Source organism: Ips typographus, linkage group LG5, assembly GCF_016097725.1.
Source record: "Ips typographus isolate SLU linkage group LG5, UJ_Ityp_2.0, whole genome shotgun sequence".
NCBI lineage: Eukaryota > Metazoa > Arthropoda > Insecta > Coleoptera > Curculionidae > Ips > Ips typographus.
Genome location: NC_138426.1, coordinates 14,055,896 through 14,077,544, shown reverse-complemented (window position 1 = coordinate 14,077,544; position 21,649 = coordinate 14,055,896). Strand labels below are relative to the sequence as shown.

Below are 21,649 nucleotides of genomic sequence, written 5' to 3'. Positions count from 1 at the left end.
TTGAAAAATTATAAACTAGAATTGTCAAGAATTTTCAAAGGTGATACCTTCTGATTTTTTCAGATTTTTTTTTATTTTCAAAATTGACCTTAACTGTTTAAATACTTTCAGGTTAATAGTACAAAAATGACGTAAAGTGTCACTTGTCAAAATGTCATTTTGCGAAGGTGCCACGCCCTAAAATTGACATAATTTCAAGGTCATCTCCGAAACGGTGCCAGTTAGAGCAAAATGGACTTCAGATTTGTGTTCCCCAGGTTCAAATTAGTTAAAAAAATTACTTTGATTAAGGAAAATCATCACGTGACGTGGAGCGGGCACGGCTGTTGCCCCGTTTGGCCGCTAGAAGGCGTCAAAGTTGACTCTTTTTTTTTACAATTTTTGCTCGATATCTCAGGAACCTTTCAGGTTAGAGGTCTAAAGTTTTTACCACATGAATGCACTCGATGGACTGCAATTTTTACCATCTATACACTTTTTTGGTACCACGCACCGTTTGATTTTGAAAAATTAAAAACTAGAATTGTCAAGAAATTTCAAGTGAACATTTTTTATTTTCAAGTTAATAGTACAAAAATGAAAAAAACAAATTATTTTTGAATTTTCAGATTTTTCAATTTTTTCGGAAAATTTTCTGGACAAATTTCCGTAAATTTAATTTTCCGGACAATTTACATCTCTGCTTTAGAAAGTTGTGTAAATCATACCGCCAACTGACCAATTCAATCACTATTGCCAACCTAATTCACATTCACTCTTCCTACTTTTTACTAAGACTATAGAACTAAACTATAGTTTCTCTTTAGTAAGTTTTCCAAGAAAACGTTAACGTTAACGAATACGTTATTAGGATACCAAAATTCAAGCAAATCTAATTTCAACGTCAAATGGTGTAATTAGATCTAAAATGGTTCGCGTGCTGAATGCGAATCGTTTTAACCATTGTTTCCTTCGAGCACAAGCCGATATTTATGTGTAACGTTTAAGTGATCGTGAAAACGAGTTACTTAAAATGCAGAGCCGCGTAATTAAAAATTAATGACCTTTATTATGGTTTAAAGCATCTGCACGAGTGGGCATTAGCACATTGTTTTCAACTAGCCAGAGCCACGGTTTCCGTATCAAGAATAACGGACAACGTGGAATCTTTATGTGGGAGTCCTACCGAACGTTGCGCCAATTTATCAAATAATATTAGAAAGGAGCCCCACCCACGATCGGGTACTGGCACCAAATAACCTGAAAAAGGCAACCATTCCAAAAAATTAGCCTTCAGGTATCATCGTTTAAACACCTTTTATCGATAATTTCGCTCATCGATAGATAGTAATCGCGAAAACGTCGCATTTAGAAGATACGGCGGCTAGAATTAATAAACCTGCTAAGTTGTGATTGTTACTTATTACTACTTGTCCTAAGATTTTACTTTAGGCGAAGATCAAACTGCCGATAAAGGCCGATGATAAATAAATCGATCGGGCGTTCATTAAAAGGGAGATTACTTGCATTCTCGGTCTGGGGATTCTTCAGATTGGAATTGTGTGAGGATTTGACTCGATGTTGCTGATTATTTTACTTAAAAATTACAAGAAATTTACGTCGAACCAAAAGTAACAAAAAATATGCATAATAGAACAACATCGGAATCGATCTTTGCTTGTTTTGAGACGAAAGAATACAATGTGGTCCCAACAGACGTAAAATGGCTCAAAAGTAAAATTTGGTTCTGCACTGATATTTTGTATCTGTTACGTAGTTTCTAACTTCTTATGTTTATAGCGTGAAATTTCTTAACCGATTAAGACTATTTTTAGTGTTGTCTCATTTACATTTACTTGCCTCAAGCTGTTCAGAATATTGATTTTTAAACTTCTGATTGATGAAATTAGAACCAGCCATTATTACCATACATTAACCCTAGAGCGAAAGCTCGTTAGGCAGATGAGCATTGGAAAAATTGCTTCGCCACCGGTTTTTATCACAATTGTGCGAATTCCTACGTTGAAAACCAAATAAATCACCATTAAAATTAACGCAACTCGTTTACGATTCAAGCCTCGAGCCGACAAAAGATAAATTTCCAACCGTGACATGATTTTTTGCCTTCGCTATTTAAAAAAAACCCAAAGTGAAAAATATGTTACTAAAATGGTCCATTTAACCAATCCACTTTAAGAACCTGCAAATTGACCCTGGTTGATCTAACGGTTGTATTTATTCGCACAGAAGATTGTAATGTGGCCAGTTGAACCATTAATCAATTAAATAGTTGAATATGAATAATACCTTTGGGAGTGCTTTCATACTTTGTTAATGATCAGTCACGTTTATGGGTTAGCTTTTTCTGCATATGGAATAAGTTGTTTGCACATGGACAGTCACATGTAAAGCAAACAAGTTATCAATTCTTTAATTAAAAAGAAAAAAAACAAAAAATTTTGTGTGCTTATTTCATCTAATTTAAGGCATAAATATGTCCTTTGGTACAAAATTGCACTTTTTATAAAAACTTACATTTTCCCAATTTTGATTGATTGTAACTTTTTTATTTGAACTCCTATAAATTTCACTGAAACGTCATTAAAAAAAGGATACAAAATACTACAAAAGGAGCCAAAACTGGCCTCTCTAGCTCTTCATGTTACCGAGATATTTAATTTCAAAAAGTAGTAAAAAAAGACAGCTAATACCCCCCCATTCTTTCAATTTTTTTGAAAAATGAAAATTTTAAAGTGCTTTTTTTGTACTTATTTCACCTAATTTAAGGTCCTTTGGGATAAATATGCCCTTTGCTGTGCATTAGAACACTCCTAGGGCAAAATAAAAAATTGCCGAAATTGCACTTTTTGCAAAAGTGACATTTTTTCAATTTTTGAATGATTGTAACTTTTTCAATTAAACTTCTATAGATTTCACTGAATCGCTATTAGAAAGAGGATAACAAATACTACAAAATGCTCCAAAACTCGCCCCTCTAACTCTTCACGTTACCGAGATATTTAATTTCAAAAAGTAGTAAAAAAAGACAGCTAATACCCCCCCATTCTTTAAATTTTTTTGAAAAATTAAAATTTTAAAGTGCTTTTTTTGTACTTATTTCACTTAATTGAAGATCCTTTGGTATAAATATGCCCTTTGCTGTGCATTAGAACACTCCTAGGGCAAAATAAAAAATTGCCGAAATTGCACTTTTTGCAAAAGTGACATTTTTTCAATTTTTGAATAATTGTAACTTTTTTATTTGAACTCCTATAAATTTCACTGAAACGCCATTAAAAAAAGGATAAAAAATACTACAAAAGGAGCCAAAACTGGCCTCTCTAACTCTTCACGTTACCGAGATATTTAATTTCAAAAAGTAGTAAAAAAAGACAGCTAATACCCCCCCATTCTTTAAATTTTTTTGAAAAATTAAAATTTTAAAGTGCTTTTTTTGTACTTATTTCACTTAATTGAAGATCCTTTGGTATAAATATGCCCTTTGCTGTGCATTAGAACACTCCTAGGGCAAAATAAAAAATTGCCAAAATTGCACTTTTTGCAAAAGTGACATTTTTTCAATTTTTGAATGATTGTAACTTTTTCAATTAAACTTCTATAGATTTCACTGAAACGCTATTAGAAAGAGGATAACAAATACTACAAAATGCCCCAAAACTCGCCTTTCTAACTCCTCACGTTACCGAGAGATTGAATCTTAAAAAGTACTTAAAAAAGACCTCTAATACCCCCCCATTCTTTCAATTTTTTTGAAAAATGAAAAATTATAAAATGCCTTTTTTGTGCTTATTTCACCTAATTTAAGGTTTTTAGTTATAAATATGCCCTTTGCTGTGCATTGGAACCCTTATGGAGCAAAAAAAAAAATTGAAAATTTTGACAAAAAATTGCATTTTTCGAAATTTTAAAAGGTTCAGAGTGGTTATTTCACCTAATTTGAGGTCCTTTAGTATAAATATACCTTTTGCTGTGCATTGTAACCCTTATGGAGCAAATTAAAAATTTGCCAAAAATGCACTTTTTACCAAAACTGTCATTTTTTGTATTTTTGAAAGGTTGTAACTTTTTTATTTAAACTCCTATCAATTACGCTAACCGGCCATTAGAAAGAGCATAGGCGATTTTCAACAAATGGTCACGTGACCACTTTATTAGTTATCAATTGTCAAGTGACGTCACATCCGTTTAGGCACACTGACACATGACACTTTCAAGGTTTATCTCTAGATTTGTCTAAAGTCAATAATATAATGCCTATATAAAGTTTTGAAATTTTTATGTTTGTAAAAATCAACTTACATACAAATTGTTTAACAATAATTCAAATTGTTATTTTCTCCGGAAAATAACTTATTTGCTCTCTATCGCACAAACAAGAGGAAATGTCGAGTATTTCCTGATAAAGAAATCGGAATCTGTAACTCGCTTATCCAATCGAGTTTGAAAACATCAAGTGCAATGCAAGAAATTGGTTCCGTCATTAATAAACACCGTGAAAGTTTGCTTATCAGGTTTTGCATTTTTATGTGAACACTCTGTATGATCTAACTTGCGTTACTTTCAATTTTGGAAACCAGTTTCCAGTCGTTGTACAGTCGACCCAGTTATTAAACCGTGTTATATAACATCCACGATACTGTATGTCTTGTGTGTACCCAATTCAATTTCGTATGTAAATTTAAATAACCAATAATTGCTATAGTTGAGTATGTCAGTTGCATAATTTGTATAGTTTAACACTGATTTAAGGTTTAAAACAGAATATTAATAAAGATTGTAGACCACTAAATTAATGGCACATTAACATGCAGAGACCAGTTTTTTTAGGGATTTTCTCTCACACCAAAAAAGGTTTGTTGTGATAAACCAGATCGCTCTTCAAATTGAAAAAAGTCTATTACAAAAAACTCGTAGGCCGTCTGCCCACTATTATTTACCTTATTCAAATTAGGACTAATTTATTCGATTCACTTAAGTAAGTCATTTTGTACCTGCAACCAAACAGGTTGCCTAAAATTAACCCATTCAACAAGACATTCGTATTGTTGCTTCATTGTGTTTTTGCAATGACATTTTTGTGAAATTCATTGAACTTGTTTGAGGTGACAAACCTTAAGTTAATATTCACATCAGTCACATCATTTTTCATCAGAATCATGGTCATCACTAAACCTGAGCTAACAAAATGTGCGATAAAGTAATGGTATAGTTTGACCCTTTCAGAACAACAACGACAAGAAGAAGGTGTTGACGTAAGACCGGATACTTAACTGACCCCCTTATGTTAAGGGACACGAAATGCCCAGTGCAGAGGTCACTAGGTCTGACTCGAACAGGTCAGACGCTTCCCAAAGACCTCGAGTGTCCTTTAATCGGGACGTCCACGTCAAACGTATCGGTAGGAGTTTTCTACTTTTGTTGTCTCTAACGTTTCTAACGACCCTAATGCGTCAGTCTAGAGTTTCACAGGAATTCCAGGCTGGCTTTTTAGATAAAACCACATTAATACCTACTAAATATATTAACCCAACAAAATCAAGCAGTTAGAAGGTTTTAGCTATCATACACTTTATACAGGGTGTCCCACGACGAAAGACATCGATTCATATTGGAAAAAGTATAAATAGGAGAGTTTTGAAAATTAGGCTGTATACTAAAATATTTTCAAGATGATTGCACTTCCGTTTATACCGGAAGTCGATCACAACTTTCTTATTTTAAATAGAACACCCTATATATTATTACATATTTGGATTCCTCACAAAATTCTGACCAACTTATGTGTGCCAGAAGCCTCTAGCAGCCATTTTGTATTGCCAGAGGCCTCTGAAACCTTCTTAAGCTTACTAAAACTGTTTTTAACGTGCTAGAGGCCTCTGGCAGCCATTTTGTATTGCCAGAGGGCTCTGAAACCTTCTTAAGCTTACTAAAACTGTTTTTAACGTGCCAGAGTCCTCTGGCAGCCATTTTGTATTGCCAGAGGCCTCTGAAACCTTCTTAAGCTTACTAAAACTGTTTTTAACGTGCCAGAGGCCTCTGGCAGCCATTTTGTATTGCCAGAGGCCTCTGAAACCTTCTTAAGCTTACTATGAATTGTTTTTAACGTGCCAGAAGCCTCTGGCAGCCATTTTGTATTGCCAGACGCCTCTGAAACCTTCTTAAGCTTACTATGAATTGTTTTTAACGTGCCAGAGGCCTCTGGCAGCCATTTTGTATTGCCAGACGCCTCTGAAACCTGCTTAAGCTTACTAAAACTGTTTTTAACGTGCCAGAGGCCTCTGGCAGCCATTTTGTATTGCCAGAGGGCTCTGAAACCTTCTTAAGCTTACTAAAACTGTTTTTAACGTGCCAGAGTCCTCTGGCAGCCATTTTGTATTGCCAGAGGCCTCTGAAACCTTCTTAAGCTTACTAAAACTGTTTTTAACGTGCCAGAGGCCTCTGGCAGCCATTTTGTATTGCCAGAGGCCTCTGAAACCTGCTTAAGCTTACTATGAATTGTTTTTAACGTGCCAGAAGCCTCTGGCAGCCATTTTGTATTGCCAGACGCCTCTGAAACCTTCTTAAGCTTACTATGAATTGTTTTTAACGTGCCAGAGGCCTCTGGCAGCCATTTTGTATTGCCAGACGCCTCTGAAACCTGCTTAAGCTTACTAAAACTGTTTTTAACGTGCCAGAGGCCTCTGAATCCTTCTTAAGCTTACTAAAACTGTTTTTAACAAGCCAGAGGCCTCTGGCAGCCATTTTGTATTGCCAGAGGCCTCTGAAACCTTCTTAAGCTTACTATGAATTGTTTTTAACGTGCCAGAGGCCTCTGGCAGCCATTTCGTATTGCCAGAGGCCTCTGAAACTTTCTTAAGCTTACGATGAATTGTTTTTAACGTGCCAGAAGCCTCTAGCAGCCATTTTGTATTGCCAGAGGCCTCTGAACCTTTTCTCTGAAATGCTCTATGCCTATCTCTAGCCGTTTTCGAAATATTTGATGTTTTTCCAAAAAAGTGACAGTTGCAACGCTCAACATATTTTTGTACTCTGTCAAAACCGTAATTAATTTTGTAATGAACCTTTGGATTATTGTAAATAAAGGATCGTTTTATTAAACTGAGGGTGCGTAATGACTCATTTGTATACAGGGTCGTCAAAAAAAAATCATAAACTTGCCACTAAAAAAACTGAAAAATTTCAAGTTTTTTAAATAGAAACCCACATTTTTTTAAGACGGAATCATTTTGAGCATTAAAAATTACTATACGTTTCCATTTACTTGCCTATACCTAAATCCAACACATTTCGTTTTATTTGAGAATAAACTATTTATACTTTTTCCAATATCAATCGATGTCTTTCGTCGTGGGACACCCTGTATAAGTGACCACCTTAATAGGCTATAACAAAATTGCGTAGCTACAGCAGCATCTTTAAGATTTTTTTAAATTAACAGTAGACCTAATCAGCATTAAATGTCTCATAATGATAGAGTGTTTGATATTTTTATCCTCGCTTTATAGGTGGACGATCGTTTAGTGGGTTATTCTATACAAAACATTGTCAGTCATGGTGCTCCAATCTTTGCTTCAAACAAATAAGGTTGAGATTTGCTTCTAACCTAATATCGTATTAACGGAATTTACCCTTCTTAATAAAGGTTATTGCAAGCAAAAATAAACCATACTGACTTCAATTGTAATATGTGACACTGTTGACAGACAACAACAGTGTTGGTAGCCAAAATACAGTGTAATTCAAATTCGACCCTCACCTTTGTGATCTCGGAAACTGTAAGAAACACGAAAAAATTTAGTTCTTTTTTTGTACTTAATTTAAAGTCGTTTAGAATAAATATGCCCTTTGCTGTGCATTGGAATCTAAAAATTTGCCAAAATTGCACTTTTTACAAAAACTGACATTTTTCCAATTTTTATTTGAACTCCTATAGATTTCAATTAAACCTCATTAGAAAAAGGATACAAAATACTACAAAATGAACAAAAACTAGTCTCTCTAGCTCTTCATGTTAACGAGAAATTGTATTTCAAAAAGTAGTAAAAAATCACCCCTAATACAACCCCATTCTTTCAATTTTCTTGAAAAATGAAAAAATTTAAAGTGCTTTTTTTGTACTTATTTCACTTAAATTAAAGTCCTTTGGTATAAACATACCCTTTGTTGGGCATTGGAACCCTTCTGGAACAAATTAAAAATTTGCCAAAATTGCACTTTTTACAAACTAATAAATTTAAATGTTGCAGCTTAAGTTTAGGTTAACAAAGCAAAAAAAATGGTAAATTTTCTGGTAGTTTCGGGTGTATTTTCAAAATATTTTTCCAATCAAACGTTTTTTTCACAAATTCCGCAAAGATTGGCATAAAATAGATGCGATTAGGTCTCTCCCATAGTCATCGTCGTTGCCCTGTACAGTGGACGAGAAACTATCCGAGACTTCCAATAATTGCCAGGCTATATTTATTAAAAAAAAAAACTCCGCGAGTATGTATACCCTTAATTACAATTTCTTCGCCGTATACATCGAAGGCCGGGGAAAATAAAGCAAAAATAGAAAATAGTGTAGTAGCCTCGCTGGAAAGAATGGTCCACTGTAATTGCTAATATTCATTAATAAATTGCTTGCAATTGTGAGAGCTGCAGCTCGAAATGCCTCTATAAATAAATGAAAGGAGACAGACCTCTCCGTGGATGTAAAATGAAGTTGATAATAACCTTCAACTTAGATTGTAGACATAAAATTCATTTCAGGTTTTCAATGGTCAAATATTTCAGTCGGAATATAGACGTGAACGAATAAACAGCTCGAGTGCGTTTTGTTAGATAATTTCCTACGTAATTGCCTTTCGCTTTTTGCATCCATTGATCCGTTGTTTGCTGTGTCGATTGTCTTGTGCCTAGTGCTAGTGGATTAACGTACTTTTCAATTGACAGAAACCTCTGTAAGTGATGTTGTTTCTTGTAGTTTGTCTTCTAAGTTTCCTCTTTGGACTAACTTTTCTTACCAGACTTAAAGGTATCTAATAATTAATTTACTAACTTTCTAAGTTCCTTTTAAAGTAGACCCAATAAGGAAGTTGTATCTTGAATACCATTTCACAGTTCAAGAAGAGATAACCTATCTTGGTGTAGTTACGAAATAATTGCATGATAACTTTTGCCTTCCTGACAGTGTTTTGAACTGAGTTTAATTGACCCTGAGATGATATACAATTTGAAAATATATTTTCATTATTACACAAAAATAAACCTTTTAAGAAATATCCACAATGCACGAATTTAAAAAAAAACGTGACTTTAATAGCTTTATTGTTTAATCTTTGGCTTAAAGCAAAAGTAGGTTATACGACACTTGGTTTATTGAGATGTATAAAAGTCGTAAAATCAAATGGATTTTACCATATGTTCGAATTTTTTAACCTTAAAGCTATAACTTTTAGTAGTTTAAAACACTTTTAAAAAACTTATTAAACAAAGTGACAATAAAAAATAGAAGAGGGAACACACTGTTTATGAAACAGTATCCGAGATATCAACAGTCAATTAAGACAGAAACTTGTTATGCACGACTATGTTTTATTAATTTTAAATTTTGTGGTTTTTGATCAAAAATAGCTTGAACGTAGCCTGGTTGCTCAAAATGCATTATTTAAAATAAAACAGAAAATTTTTACAAACAATTCAGTTCATACCTTCTGTAAAGGTTAATTGTGTCTTTAAAAAAACTGTTTAAAGATGTAGAATACCTATATTGTTAACAGCTTAATTAATGAGGTACTTTTATGAGAAAAGTGTCCTAAAACTATATTTACACTTTTAGTTATACGGGGTGTCCCTGAAAATTTTTTACAACGCTCTGCCGCATTTAGGCGATTTAGCCATATTTGCCTTAATCCAAAATATGGTGATTACAGAGCTACAGGGCGGCAAAGTATTAAAATTTTCAATCGTAGTTTTTGTACCAAACCATTTAAAATTATTCAAGCAATTTTTTTAATTCCTTTGTTTTTTTCTCGGTAACGGTAAATCACTTTTGAGTATAAAGGCGTATTTGCCTGTTATTTTTGCTTAGAAAAGGTATACCTCAGTCATTTCGCTATTGGCAACCGTTTTTGAGAAAAACTACTAAATGTACGTTAATTTCAGACTAAAACAGTCTCCAGAAGTAGCTGTTGAATTAAGGCAAATATGGCTAAATTGCTTTATTTTGACCCCAGCTAACAGCACACATATTGGATTTAACATACAAAAATTCGCTCCACAAAACTGTAAAACTATAAAATATTAATTGTCATATCAATTTTAAATTGAAATTTAATATAAGTTTTTATTAGTTCATTGCAGTTATATTTAGAAAAAAATTGTTTTCTGCGGTTGATCCCATTGATAATCACTAGATTTCACACTTTCACATTGAAAGCTTTTTGGCAATTTAAAAAGTGTAATTTTCTTTAGTTATTATTAATAAAATAAATGCTTGTATAAAGTAAACTATTATCGAAATTTATTTACTATATTGTCTACTTTTTGTAATGTTAAGAGGAACTTACAAACTCATTAGACAAAGTACAAATTTCTGTTTATTCATTATAACCAACTTAATTGCCTGGAACTGATATAATTTCAATATTATCGCTTTTTTTTTAAACTAACTTATAGTAATTTAATATTTTTTGTTGAACAAGTTGTGGTTGTTCAGCAGATTTTTTTATATTGTTAATTAAACGTATTTCACACTTTCTTTCAATTCGGTGCTTTTTGACTTAAAACATAAACTATAAGTATTAAAGAGTAATTAAAATTTAACTTCAAAAAATACTTATTTCTTCCAACATATTTTCCTTATAATTGTTTGAGATATCAACAGTCCAACCAGTAAAAACTTTCGATTTAACGTTATTTGCTTAAGATATTTTTGCAGAGGTAATGTCACGCTTTAATTGCAACTTAATTAAGTAATTAGCGTGTTTTAGGCCAAGGTTGCCCACAAAATTGTCAAGTAAAAAACCATTGTAACTAAATAACGCCATTTATTTTCGTGCGAGTGTTTGCAGGTTATAAATCGTCAATAAAAATCCCGTTTCTTTTCATTTCGTTTACATTTCCTACATCGTTATGATTTGTTTCTAGTTTTGATCAAAAGTCACGTTCCACAGGTGTAGATGCAGGTAGTCCATATGTCGGCATGTCTTTTAATGAACGGTTTACTGTTAGGAACTGGACATATAAAAGAACAAAAATAAAATTTATTATCAAATCTTTGGGTCTTTAACCTGTTAGGTATTTTACACACTAATACAATTCTCTTCCGGTTGTCTAGTGTATTTTTTCCTGATTTGTCAAGGTACAGTATCTATTATTGTTACTTAAAACTAGTAATTAAACCATTACTGATAAACGTTTTTTTTTTTACTTAAAAACAATCATACATTCTCGAGGTTTTTGTTGTAACAAAAAGTTTAGGTATGTCAAACTTTCTCTAACGCGTTGTTAATGGAATCTTTGAATCATCCTCTTTCTCAGCCTGTAAACTCATAGACTTGACCTTTGTAATGCATGACACTTATTTATTGCTGTGGCATGGCTTCGATCAATTTATCAATCGATTTTTTGCTTAAATTGTTTATAGTAATATTGAAAATTGATTTTGACACTGACATATGCATGTTAATACAGTGAAGTCAAGTGTAAAGTAATCAAAAAATTAAAAAGTTGCTCTATTGACATTTTACGTAAAAATTTGTTGTGTAAATCAAATTAACCTTAATAATTGAGATTCTATAATTTTTCAGTTTATGTCTAGCATAACTGTACTAATTCCAATAAAAACACAGAAAAGAGGAAGAATAAAAAAGTAATAAAATTACAGTCAATAAGAAGAACGTGGCGGTTGGAATCCCAGAGACATCAACAGTCAAATAGCAGAGAAACTCGATCCAGTGAGAAAATGTAATTTTCCACTTTTATTACTAATTATAAAACTATTTCCATGTTTTTGTTGAATTAATTTCTCTGGAAGGGCCACTATTTTGAATTTTCTGTCAAAATATTGACTTGCATCTCATTTTAAAGAAAATTTCACGTAGTTTCAAGAAATAACAGACAAAATGGCGTCGCAGGCCGCTATTTTGAATTTTCTGTCAAAATATTGACTTGCATCTCATTTTAAAGGAAATTTCACATAGTTTCAAGAAATAACAGACAAAATGGCGTTCTAGGCATCCATTTTCCAATAAAAACACAGAAACAAAAGAGGAAGAATAAAAAAGTAATAAAATTACAGTCAATAAGAAGAACGTGGCTGTTGGACTCCCAGAGACATCAACAGTCAAATAGCAGAGAAACTCCATCCAGTGAGAAAACGTAATTTTCCACTTTTATGACTAATTATAAAACTATTTCCATGTTTTTGTTGAATTAATTTCTCTGGAAACTATATTCTCGTGGAAACAGGTTGTTAGAAAATTGCTGGTCTCGGTAATGGTAATAGATCCACCTAACCTTCGACGTAAATTACAGACGTAAAGCTGATTTCAGCCACTCAATGGTCAAATATTTTAGTCGGAATATAAACGCGAACGAATCAACATCTTAGGCGCGTTTCGTTAGATAATTTCATAGACAATTAACGTGCCTGAAACCCGGTCTAAAACGGTCTCGATTCTGGACGAGTTCAAATCGATTTGTGCAGTGGATAAATCTCGTTAACGAACCCGTAAGTGGAGCTTTTTTCCCCCCTTTCGGTCTGCCAGACGACTTTTTTTTTCGAGAAAACGTTAAATGTAACCAATTAATATCGTTATGGGTTTGAATTGCGGCTTCTTTCATGAAAAGCGTATCAGGAATATTGAATGAAGGCTGCTTTTTTCGCTCAAAACTTATCATTAAGTGATATAATAACATAGCCATGGGAAGCTATTTGTTAATAGATGTATGTTGAAGCACGATAATTACTATATTTGCTGTTTTCAAGTCTTTATCGATGCCGGTTTGATTTTTGTGATTCTTTGATGGCATTCTCGTCAAATGCAATGGGAACGGCTTGATAGGAAATTGATTATAGAATATTCTGAAGTTTAAAAATGTGTAAACTTTTAGGTGTTAATAAATTTTCTGCTAGTCTAAGGTTAAACACACACGTTATTAATATGCTTAGCACGTTTGGCATTGTGTATTCGCCTTTAGGTGAGTTTGCTCTGTCAATATTCCTCGCATAAACTGATTTCTTTGTTTCTGTATACTACATTAAGTTTTATTGCTATAAAGTGTGTTGACCCTGTGAAATTCTACATGTGCAGCAGTTGCCTACATCACAGAACATGGTTGGTACTTTGTGAACTAAATTACTCCCTTATTTGACAAGTTACGTCAAAATGTCATTAGAAAACAAAAGATAGAGCAGATTTCAAGCTTTCTAAAAATATCCCCCCATGAGTTGATTGATAACACCGTTTGGCCGCTAGAGAGCATCAAATATCCTTTACCATAATATCACATATTGTATTGTAAATATTTTTGAGTCAGATTTCATGTATCTCTTAATCCGGCTGAATTTCTGGCAAATAAATGGTTATGATGTTAAATTTTAGGTCTAACTCTGTTGGTTTTTGAAATATCAAAAAACCGACTGCACCAGCGGCTTTTCCGGGAAATTTTAACATAAAATGCAGGGTTGGGTAAAAATTGTTTTTTTCTAAAAAAAACAAAAAACTTGTTTTTTAACCAAAAAAACATGTTTTTTGTTTTAAAACAGTCTTTTCTTGCGTGTGAAATAAAACATTGTTTTAAAATCAAAAAAGTGTTTTAAAACAATATTTATCTTGCTATCTAATACAGTATACAGGCAACCTTGACCATGTTTCGTAAAATAATAAATAATAATGTATTTAATTTAAATTAATAAAGAGAAAGAAGAATTTTAATTAAAATAATAATGTACGTAAAAGTTTTCATAGCTTTTAGCTTGGGAACGTGGGCACTACCTTACTAGTATAGTATACTACTAGTAATGCTGAAGATTAGCTTTTATGTTTTTTTTTCAGGTCTTGACTTTTAACTTTTATAACTTATTACCCATGTGACATGTTAAGTTCAGATTTTTTTACAGTTTACACTTTACAGGTGTTATACCTCTGTTCCTATGTAAACTATATTTTCAATAAAGTTTTGTAGAGCTGGTAGCTGCCTAGTGCATAAATATTCCTTTTAAAAAAGTAGCATTAAAATGTATGTTTCAAATTGATTTTTTTTTTAGTTTTGGTTCTTTCATACTGAAAAAAATTTAAAAAAAACCAAGAAAAACTCTAATTTAAAAATTACAATACAGCAGACCACAGGCTCAAAGAATTGAAAACACTAAATAAATTAAATATAGGCACATAATAATCAGCTTTTAATTAGTTGAAAAAAAAACAGTGTTTTAAACATAAGTTTTAAAACACTGATTTAAACACCACCTGTTTTATTTGCAGTGTTTTAAACGTGTTTTAAACAACTGTGTTAAAACAGTTGTTTTAAAACAACACAACCCTGATAAAATGACACCGAGACGTCAACTGTAACTTGACAAATAAAAAAGTTGTATTTTTTGACGGTACCAGGCCGCCATTTTGAATTTTCTGTCAAAATATTGACTTGCACCTCATTTTAAAGGAAATTTCACGTAGTTTTAAGAAATGGCCGACAAAATGGCGTCGCAGGCCGCCATTTTGAATTTTCTGTCAAAATATTGACTTGCACCTCATTTTAAAGGAAATATTGCGTAGTTTCATGAAATTACAGACAAAATGGCGTCGCAGGCCGCCATTTTGAATTTTCTGTCAAAATATTGACTTGCATCTCATTTTAAAGGAAATTTCACGTAGTTTCAAGAAATGCCAGACAAAATGGCGTCATAGGCCGCCATTTTGAATTTCCTGCCAAAATATTGACTTGCACCTCATTTTAAAGGAAATTTCACGTAGTTTCAAGAAATGACAGATAAAATGGCGTCGCAGGCCGTCATTTTGAATTTTTTGCCAAAATATTGACTTGCACCTCATTGTAAAGAAAATTTCACGTAGTTTCAAGAAATGACAGACAAAATGGCGTTGCAGGCCGCCATTTTGAATTTTCTGTCAAAATATTGACTTGCACCTCATTTTAAAGGAAATTTCACGTAGTTTTAAGAAATGGCCGACAAAATGGCGTCGCAGGCCGCCATTTTGAATTTTCTGTCAAAATATTGACTTGCACCTCATTTTAAAGGAAATATTGCGTAGTTTCAAGAAATTACAGACAAAATGGCGTCGCAGGCCGCCATTTTGAATTTTCTGTCAAAATATTGACTTGCATCTCATTTTAAAGGAAATTTCACGTAGTTTCAAGAAATGACAGACAAAATGGCGTCGTAGGCCGCCATTTTGAATTTCCTGCCAAAATATTGACTTGCACCTCATTGTAAAGAAAATTTCACGTAGTTTCAAGAAATGACAGACAAAATGGCGTTGCAGGCCGCCATTTCCTTTACTGTTTACCGTTCTTGCATTGCAACTTCCAGAGACATCAACAGTCAAGTAGCAGAGAAACCCCATCTAGTATGAAAATGTTATTTTGTATTTAAAAGCGTTTAAAATAATAACTTGCTTCTAATTAAGTAACAGAAACCGAATTTTTCCAATTTTTGAGGCTTTTTTGTACTTATTTCATCTAATATAAGATACTTACTGCTGTACATTGCAACCCCTCTGGAGCAAAATGAAAAATTCCACTTTTTCACAAAAAGTAGCATTTTTGTGCTTATATCATCTAATATTAGGTCTTTTTAACTTTTCAAACACTCTGCATAAACTGTACAAAAGTTTTGTTAGTTACTATACTAAACTGGTTTGTGGTGGTAATTCCTCGAAGCTAGTCTGACGACATTCTATAATATTTTGCCAAAATTAATAAATATTCATGTTTCAAAACCGCTTAATATCAATAAATCCCCTTTTTTTAGCTCGCCTTGATATTTGGCGTTATATTTCACAATTTCGGTCCAAACTCGTTAAGCCGCAATAATTAAAAAAAAAATAGCTACACAAACCAGTTTTCTGGTCGCCCTACAACAGCTTTCGCGTGTCCAAACCAAAAAATTGCGTTGAAATAATTAAGGCGCCTTTCCATCACGCACAATTACGATTCACTCAACAACAAAGCGTTTCGAACCGCAAAAAAACCATCCTCGAGAATGTTTTTCTCTCGGGCGTTTGTAAATAATAACAATATTTTAAATGGAAGTGCCGTGGGCTCGGAAGGTCGTTATGAAATGTAATACGTGGTGATGTGCGAAATATTATGCAAATTACACATTAGGAATAATTCAATTCGTTAGCGGCATGCAAATGGCAATAATTGAGTCATTATTTCTGGTAGGTTAATAGTTCAGTCCAATTTACCATTCACGGTATACAATGTAAGAAACCAAACCAAAAACAGCTAGAAGAATGACATTTTTCTTTAAGGTTAGTTTTTAGTTTTTTTTTTTTCATATTTTGTACTGCAAATAAAAACGCTAATAATTTAAATACTAGCTGCTGACATGATATTCGTAATTAGACGGTTTTTGTTTATATAACATTGGATTTTTTTTAAATGCAAACAAGGACGTTTCAAATGCTACTTAATTATTATTGTTTCTTTCGTAGTCAATTTAACCTAGACAATAGCAATAATAGTATTGCTTATACTTGGCGTGTAATTAGTTGTTTAGGCAAATTGTTTTTTCTGCTTCTACAGAAATATTTGCATTTATTTTGATAAAATGTTACTCTTGCCAGGGCAAGTATTAAAAATTATGTCTCTTTTTTGCTGGCCATCGCTACTTTACTTAAAGCAAAGTTTGTTTCATGGTAATTTCAAAATCAAAGTTTTTACTAGTCAACGTAGCCTTCTTTTGCAAGTATTTTGCAGATATGCATATTTTTTCTTAATAACATTTTAATATAGATACAAGTTGTTGATACGCCCTCTTGTGGACATTTCCTGAAACTGAAAATATTTTCTAGAGATTTTTTTAGACTCATTTTTAAAATAATCAACCGTTTAGTCACAAAAGCAGACTCTTATTTGGACACCCTGTACAAGTGGTTTGATGAAGCTAAGTTTGACCGTAATGACTGTTGATTTTGTGTCCTAAAAGTTTTGGCTTCTATAATACAGGGTGGGGCAGTTTTAGATGTCAATAATTTACCACTTGATAGCCCATCAAAAAAGATACAGTCCTCTAAATTTCATTCTGAATTGTCTGAAACTGCATTTCAAGAACTAAAAACAGTCCGGAAATCAAGACAAAGATTGTTACGCATAATTATCATTTTTTACTACTAAAAATAGTGTAAAAGTACTTTTGAGGCTAGAAATTACTTTACTAAGACTAAAAAAAGGCCAAAACTGTATTTTCAGGACTTTAATTAGAGGACAACTCAATTTTTTTAACAGTCACCGTTTTCGAGTAATTCAGAAAAAACTGGTTTGTTAAGTTAGTAAAATTGTGATCTAAATTTTGAACACGGTTTAAAGGACTAAATTGCGTGTAAAACCCACTTGGAGTGACCGAATCATATTTTTAAGCACATTTTCCTAATTCTCATTAAATTTTCTATCTAATGACATAAAAAATCACTACAAAATTTGGTACAGTCGGGGGAAAAATGGGTGTCAAAGTTTGAACTGCTAGTAACACCGTTTGAATAAACAGTCACGGACAAAATCGCTTGTAAAACCCACTTAGAGTGAGAAAATGACTGTTTTAAGTACATTTTTGGAATCCTCATTAAATTTCCTATTCAATAACATAAAAAAAATACTACAAAATTGGGTACAGTCAGGGAGAAAAGCGGTGTCAACGTTTTAACTGACATAAACACAGTGTGAAGGGACAGTCAGAGACAAAATTGCCTGTAAAACCTACTTGGAGTGAGAAAATGACTGTTTTAAGTACATTTTTGGAATCCTCATTAAATTTCCTATTCAATAACATAAAAAAATACTACAAAATTTGGTACAGTCAGGGAGAAAAGCGGTGTCCAAGTTTGAACTGCCAAAAACACAGTTTGAAAGGATAGTCAGAGACAAAATCGCCTGTAAAACCCACTTGGAGTAAGAAAATGACTGTTTTAAGCAAATTTTTGAAATCCTCATTGAACTTCCTATCTGATAACATAAAACAACCCTACAAAATTTAATACAGTCGGGGGAAAAATGGGCTTTTACTTTCCACCCAGGTGCTTATTTCACTTAATTTAAGTTTTTTTTGTACAAATATGCCCTTTGCTGTGCATTGGAATCCTTATAGAGCAAAATAAAAATTTGCCAAAATTGCACTTTTGACAAAAATTGAATTTTTTGACTTTTTGAAAAATCGTAGCTCTTTTATTTAGATTCGCAGGAAATTTGTTCCTATGCCATTCGAAAAAGCATAAAAAATACTACAAAATGAGTTAAAAATGGCCTCTCTAGCTCCTCATGTTCCCGAGATATTGAATTTCAAAAAGTACCTAAAAAACCTCTCTAGTACCCCCCCATTCTTTCAATTTTTTTGAAAAGTGAAAAATTTTAAAATCCTTTTTTTGTGTTTATTTTAGTTAATTTAAGGTTTTTAGTTATAAATGTGCCCTTTACTGTGCATTGGAACCCTTATGGAGCAAAAAAAAAAATTGAAAATTTTGACAAAAAATGGCATTTTTCGAATTTTTTAAAGGTTCAAAGTGGTTATTTCCCTTAATTTGAGGTCCTTTGGTATAAATATATCCGTTGGTGTGCATTAGAACCCTTATGGAGCAAAATAAAAATTTGCCAAAATTGCACTTTTGACAAAAATTGAATTTTTTGACTTTTTGAAAAATCGTAGCTCTTTTATTTAGATTCGCAGGAAATTCGTTCCTATGCCATTCGAAAAAGCATAAAAAATACTACAAAATGAGTTAAAAATGGCCTCTCTAGCTCCTCATGTTCCCGAGATATTGAATTTCAAAAAGTACCTAAAAAACCTTTCTAGTCTCGGAAGTTTGTCTTCAAATTATGAGAACTTATTTCAAATGTAAATTTTAAGCTTGTGATGTCACTTTTTACTGGTTCAGTCACTTTTTAGTGTCCAACTCAATTTTTAAAGTTTAAATGTGTGAATTTGTAGTCAAAACTTCTAGAAAAAGTTGTTTTTCATGTCAACTTTCAATACTAAAGCCTTTCAATTTGTCCGGAAACTATGAAACTAGTTACAAAGACAACTTTTGAGCATTTCAAGTCAATTTTCATTGTTTCAAAGTCAATTTATTGGTTTCTAAGTCCATTTTCAACACTAAAGTTTTCCAATTTGGGCGGAAGCTTAAAGAAAATTGTCATTTTTGTCATCCAAATTGCTCCAACGGTCTGAGAGTTATAACAAAAAAACCGATTTTTTAACTGAAATTTGAAGAAGTGTATTTTCCTTAAGAAATTTTTCAGGAAAATGACGTAATACATACATATCAGATATTTTTTGGTGGGCTATCAAGTGGTAAACTATTGACATTTAAAACTAGACCATCCTGTATAATATAGTTTTAATTTCCAATAATTAATTAAGCATCATTAGGCTATTTAGGGCGATTATTATTCCCAAAAAAAACGATATTTTGATTAAAAAACAAATAAAATGCCGCCTGGCCGGTCTTTTATAGAAATTCCGAGTAGGCGAAGTCGATTATTTATATTATTTAAATGTCAGCCGGGTCTCGGGCGTATATTTTACTCCCTATAAACACCTACAGTTCGTAATAACGTCTGAATAACCTGCTCGAACCAACAGACAAGGACGATTCCGACTTCTCTTTTTCCTCGCCTCCCTGTGTGATGACGACAAATGCAAATTTCGAAAAAGAAAAATATAATCGCGATATTCTCGGTCTACCAGTCGGTCCGCGCTACTAAAATATTTCCAATGTTGACTTTAATGAAGTAAGACGGTTTCGATTATTTTCTGCTCGAATCCGATTACGCGCTGGTGTCGATTTTAGCATAGTTGGTGCCGATCTTTGTTATGGATTAAATGTTAAAAGTGAGTGTAAGTACTTTGTATGATTAATAGCAAACAAGGAAAACAAACAATCAATTATTATATTAGAAGGTGCCAGGTTGCCGCCTTACTTGACTGTTGATATCTCAGACGTATTAACAGTCAAGGTTGCTTATTGTGGAACATTTTCTATCAATTATGTATAAATCCCCGTTCAGTCTGAGATTAGTCGAAAAAAAAGCAACTTTTGACCAATCACAAACTACAATAGCTATTTATGTAACCAGTTACGAAAAGTAAAACGTTTTGTCACTCTAATCAGTTTTGAAAAGTGTCACTTTATATGCCAAAATTAGAAAAACAGTATTATGGCCATTACAGTGTTTTTCTGCCAAAAAAGTATTGCAGCCAAACCGGATTAAAACGAAATCAGACTTGAAATACGTGTTAATTACTTGTTTCCCACTCAGTGTAATTAAATTCGCATTTATGATACGTGATCCACATCACCGTCTCATAATGCAGACATATATGGAATTTGTAATACGAAGCCAAGTATTTAATTCAGAAAAGCTGATGATGGCTCAATAAATACACTTATTCAGGTATTGACAAATACAATAAACCAGCCAATGTTATTGATTTTGATGCTATTAAATTTACACAGTAAGCTAGGTTGCCGCCTTGCTTGCATATTGTTATCTAAGAGATATTAATAATGTTAAAGGTTATAAGGTGTGATGTTAGGTCACATGTATTTGCGCAAATTACAGCACGTCATGGTTTGTGATTGGTCAAAAAAAGCAGAAAATTGCATTGTGCTTTTTTGACCAATCATAGACTTTGAGTTATAAAAATTACAAAACAAGCAGCTATGGTTCATTTTTTTTCCCGTGGCGGTTACGTCATAAAGTGCTCCGCCATATTGAAATTTACGCACGTCGTTTATTACAAGCTAGGCTATCCATCTTTTTAATCACCTGTTTGGACGTTGCCGTATTGACAAATTCCTCCTTTAAACCTCGCAATATGTATCTTTCATTAAGCAATTATAAATGAAAATGAGAAAACTATACAGGTGTGGTAAATCCAAAAGCGACTATAGGAAAACCGTGTAACGGACAGAGAAACGTAGATAATTGCATGCGCGGGAGAAAAACAGAAAACGAAAAAAATATCAAGTAGGCCATATTTTCAGCGCGCTGTTGCCAAACGCCGTAAGTAAGTTTGTCGAGGGTATTGAATACTTACGGCGTTTGGCAACAGCGCACTAAAAATATGGTCTACTTGATATTTTTTTCGTTTTCTGTCTTTTTCCCGCGCATGCAATTACCTACGTTTCTCTGTCCGTAACACGGTTTTCCTATGGTCGCTTTTGGATTTACCACACCTGTATTGTTTTGAAAAAAAACATTCTAAAAATCTCACATGTTTTGCATGCAATAAATGCTTTTTTTTTTCGAGATCTGTATAATTTATCCGTCCGTTTATTACTGCAACCAACAATACGCCAGGTTCACATCTGCTTGTGGAAGATGTGGCAACATAGAGCATAACACACTCCCAACTGACAGTCGGCTAAACTTTTTGAGGTTAGGAATTTTAAAAAGTTGAAAAACATCAAAAACTACAGAA

General features: G+C 32.9%; 1 protein-coding gene across 3 annotated transcripts in view; it reads left to right on the top strand.

The window, feature by feature from the left end:
• Window positions 1-5,223: 5,223 nt before the first annotated feature.
• The window catches only part of blo (bloated), a 32,253-nt gene continuing 15,827 nt past the window's right edge, over window positions 5,224-21,649 (top strand). Inside the window, exon 1 of one of the 3 annotated variants that reach the window (XM_081979822.1) lies at window positions 5,224-5,398. In XM_081979822.1, the coding sequence (XP_081835948.1) occupies window positions 5,299-5,398 (100 nt within the window). In that variant the 5' untranslated portion in view covers window positions 5,224-5,298. Of the gene's footprint in view, window positions 5,399-8,785; window positions 9,017-19,901; window positions 20,057-21,649 lie in introns of those variants that run through there. The other 2 variants (XM_081979823.1, XM_081979824.1) reach the window with 2 other exon arrangements.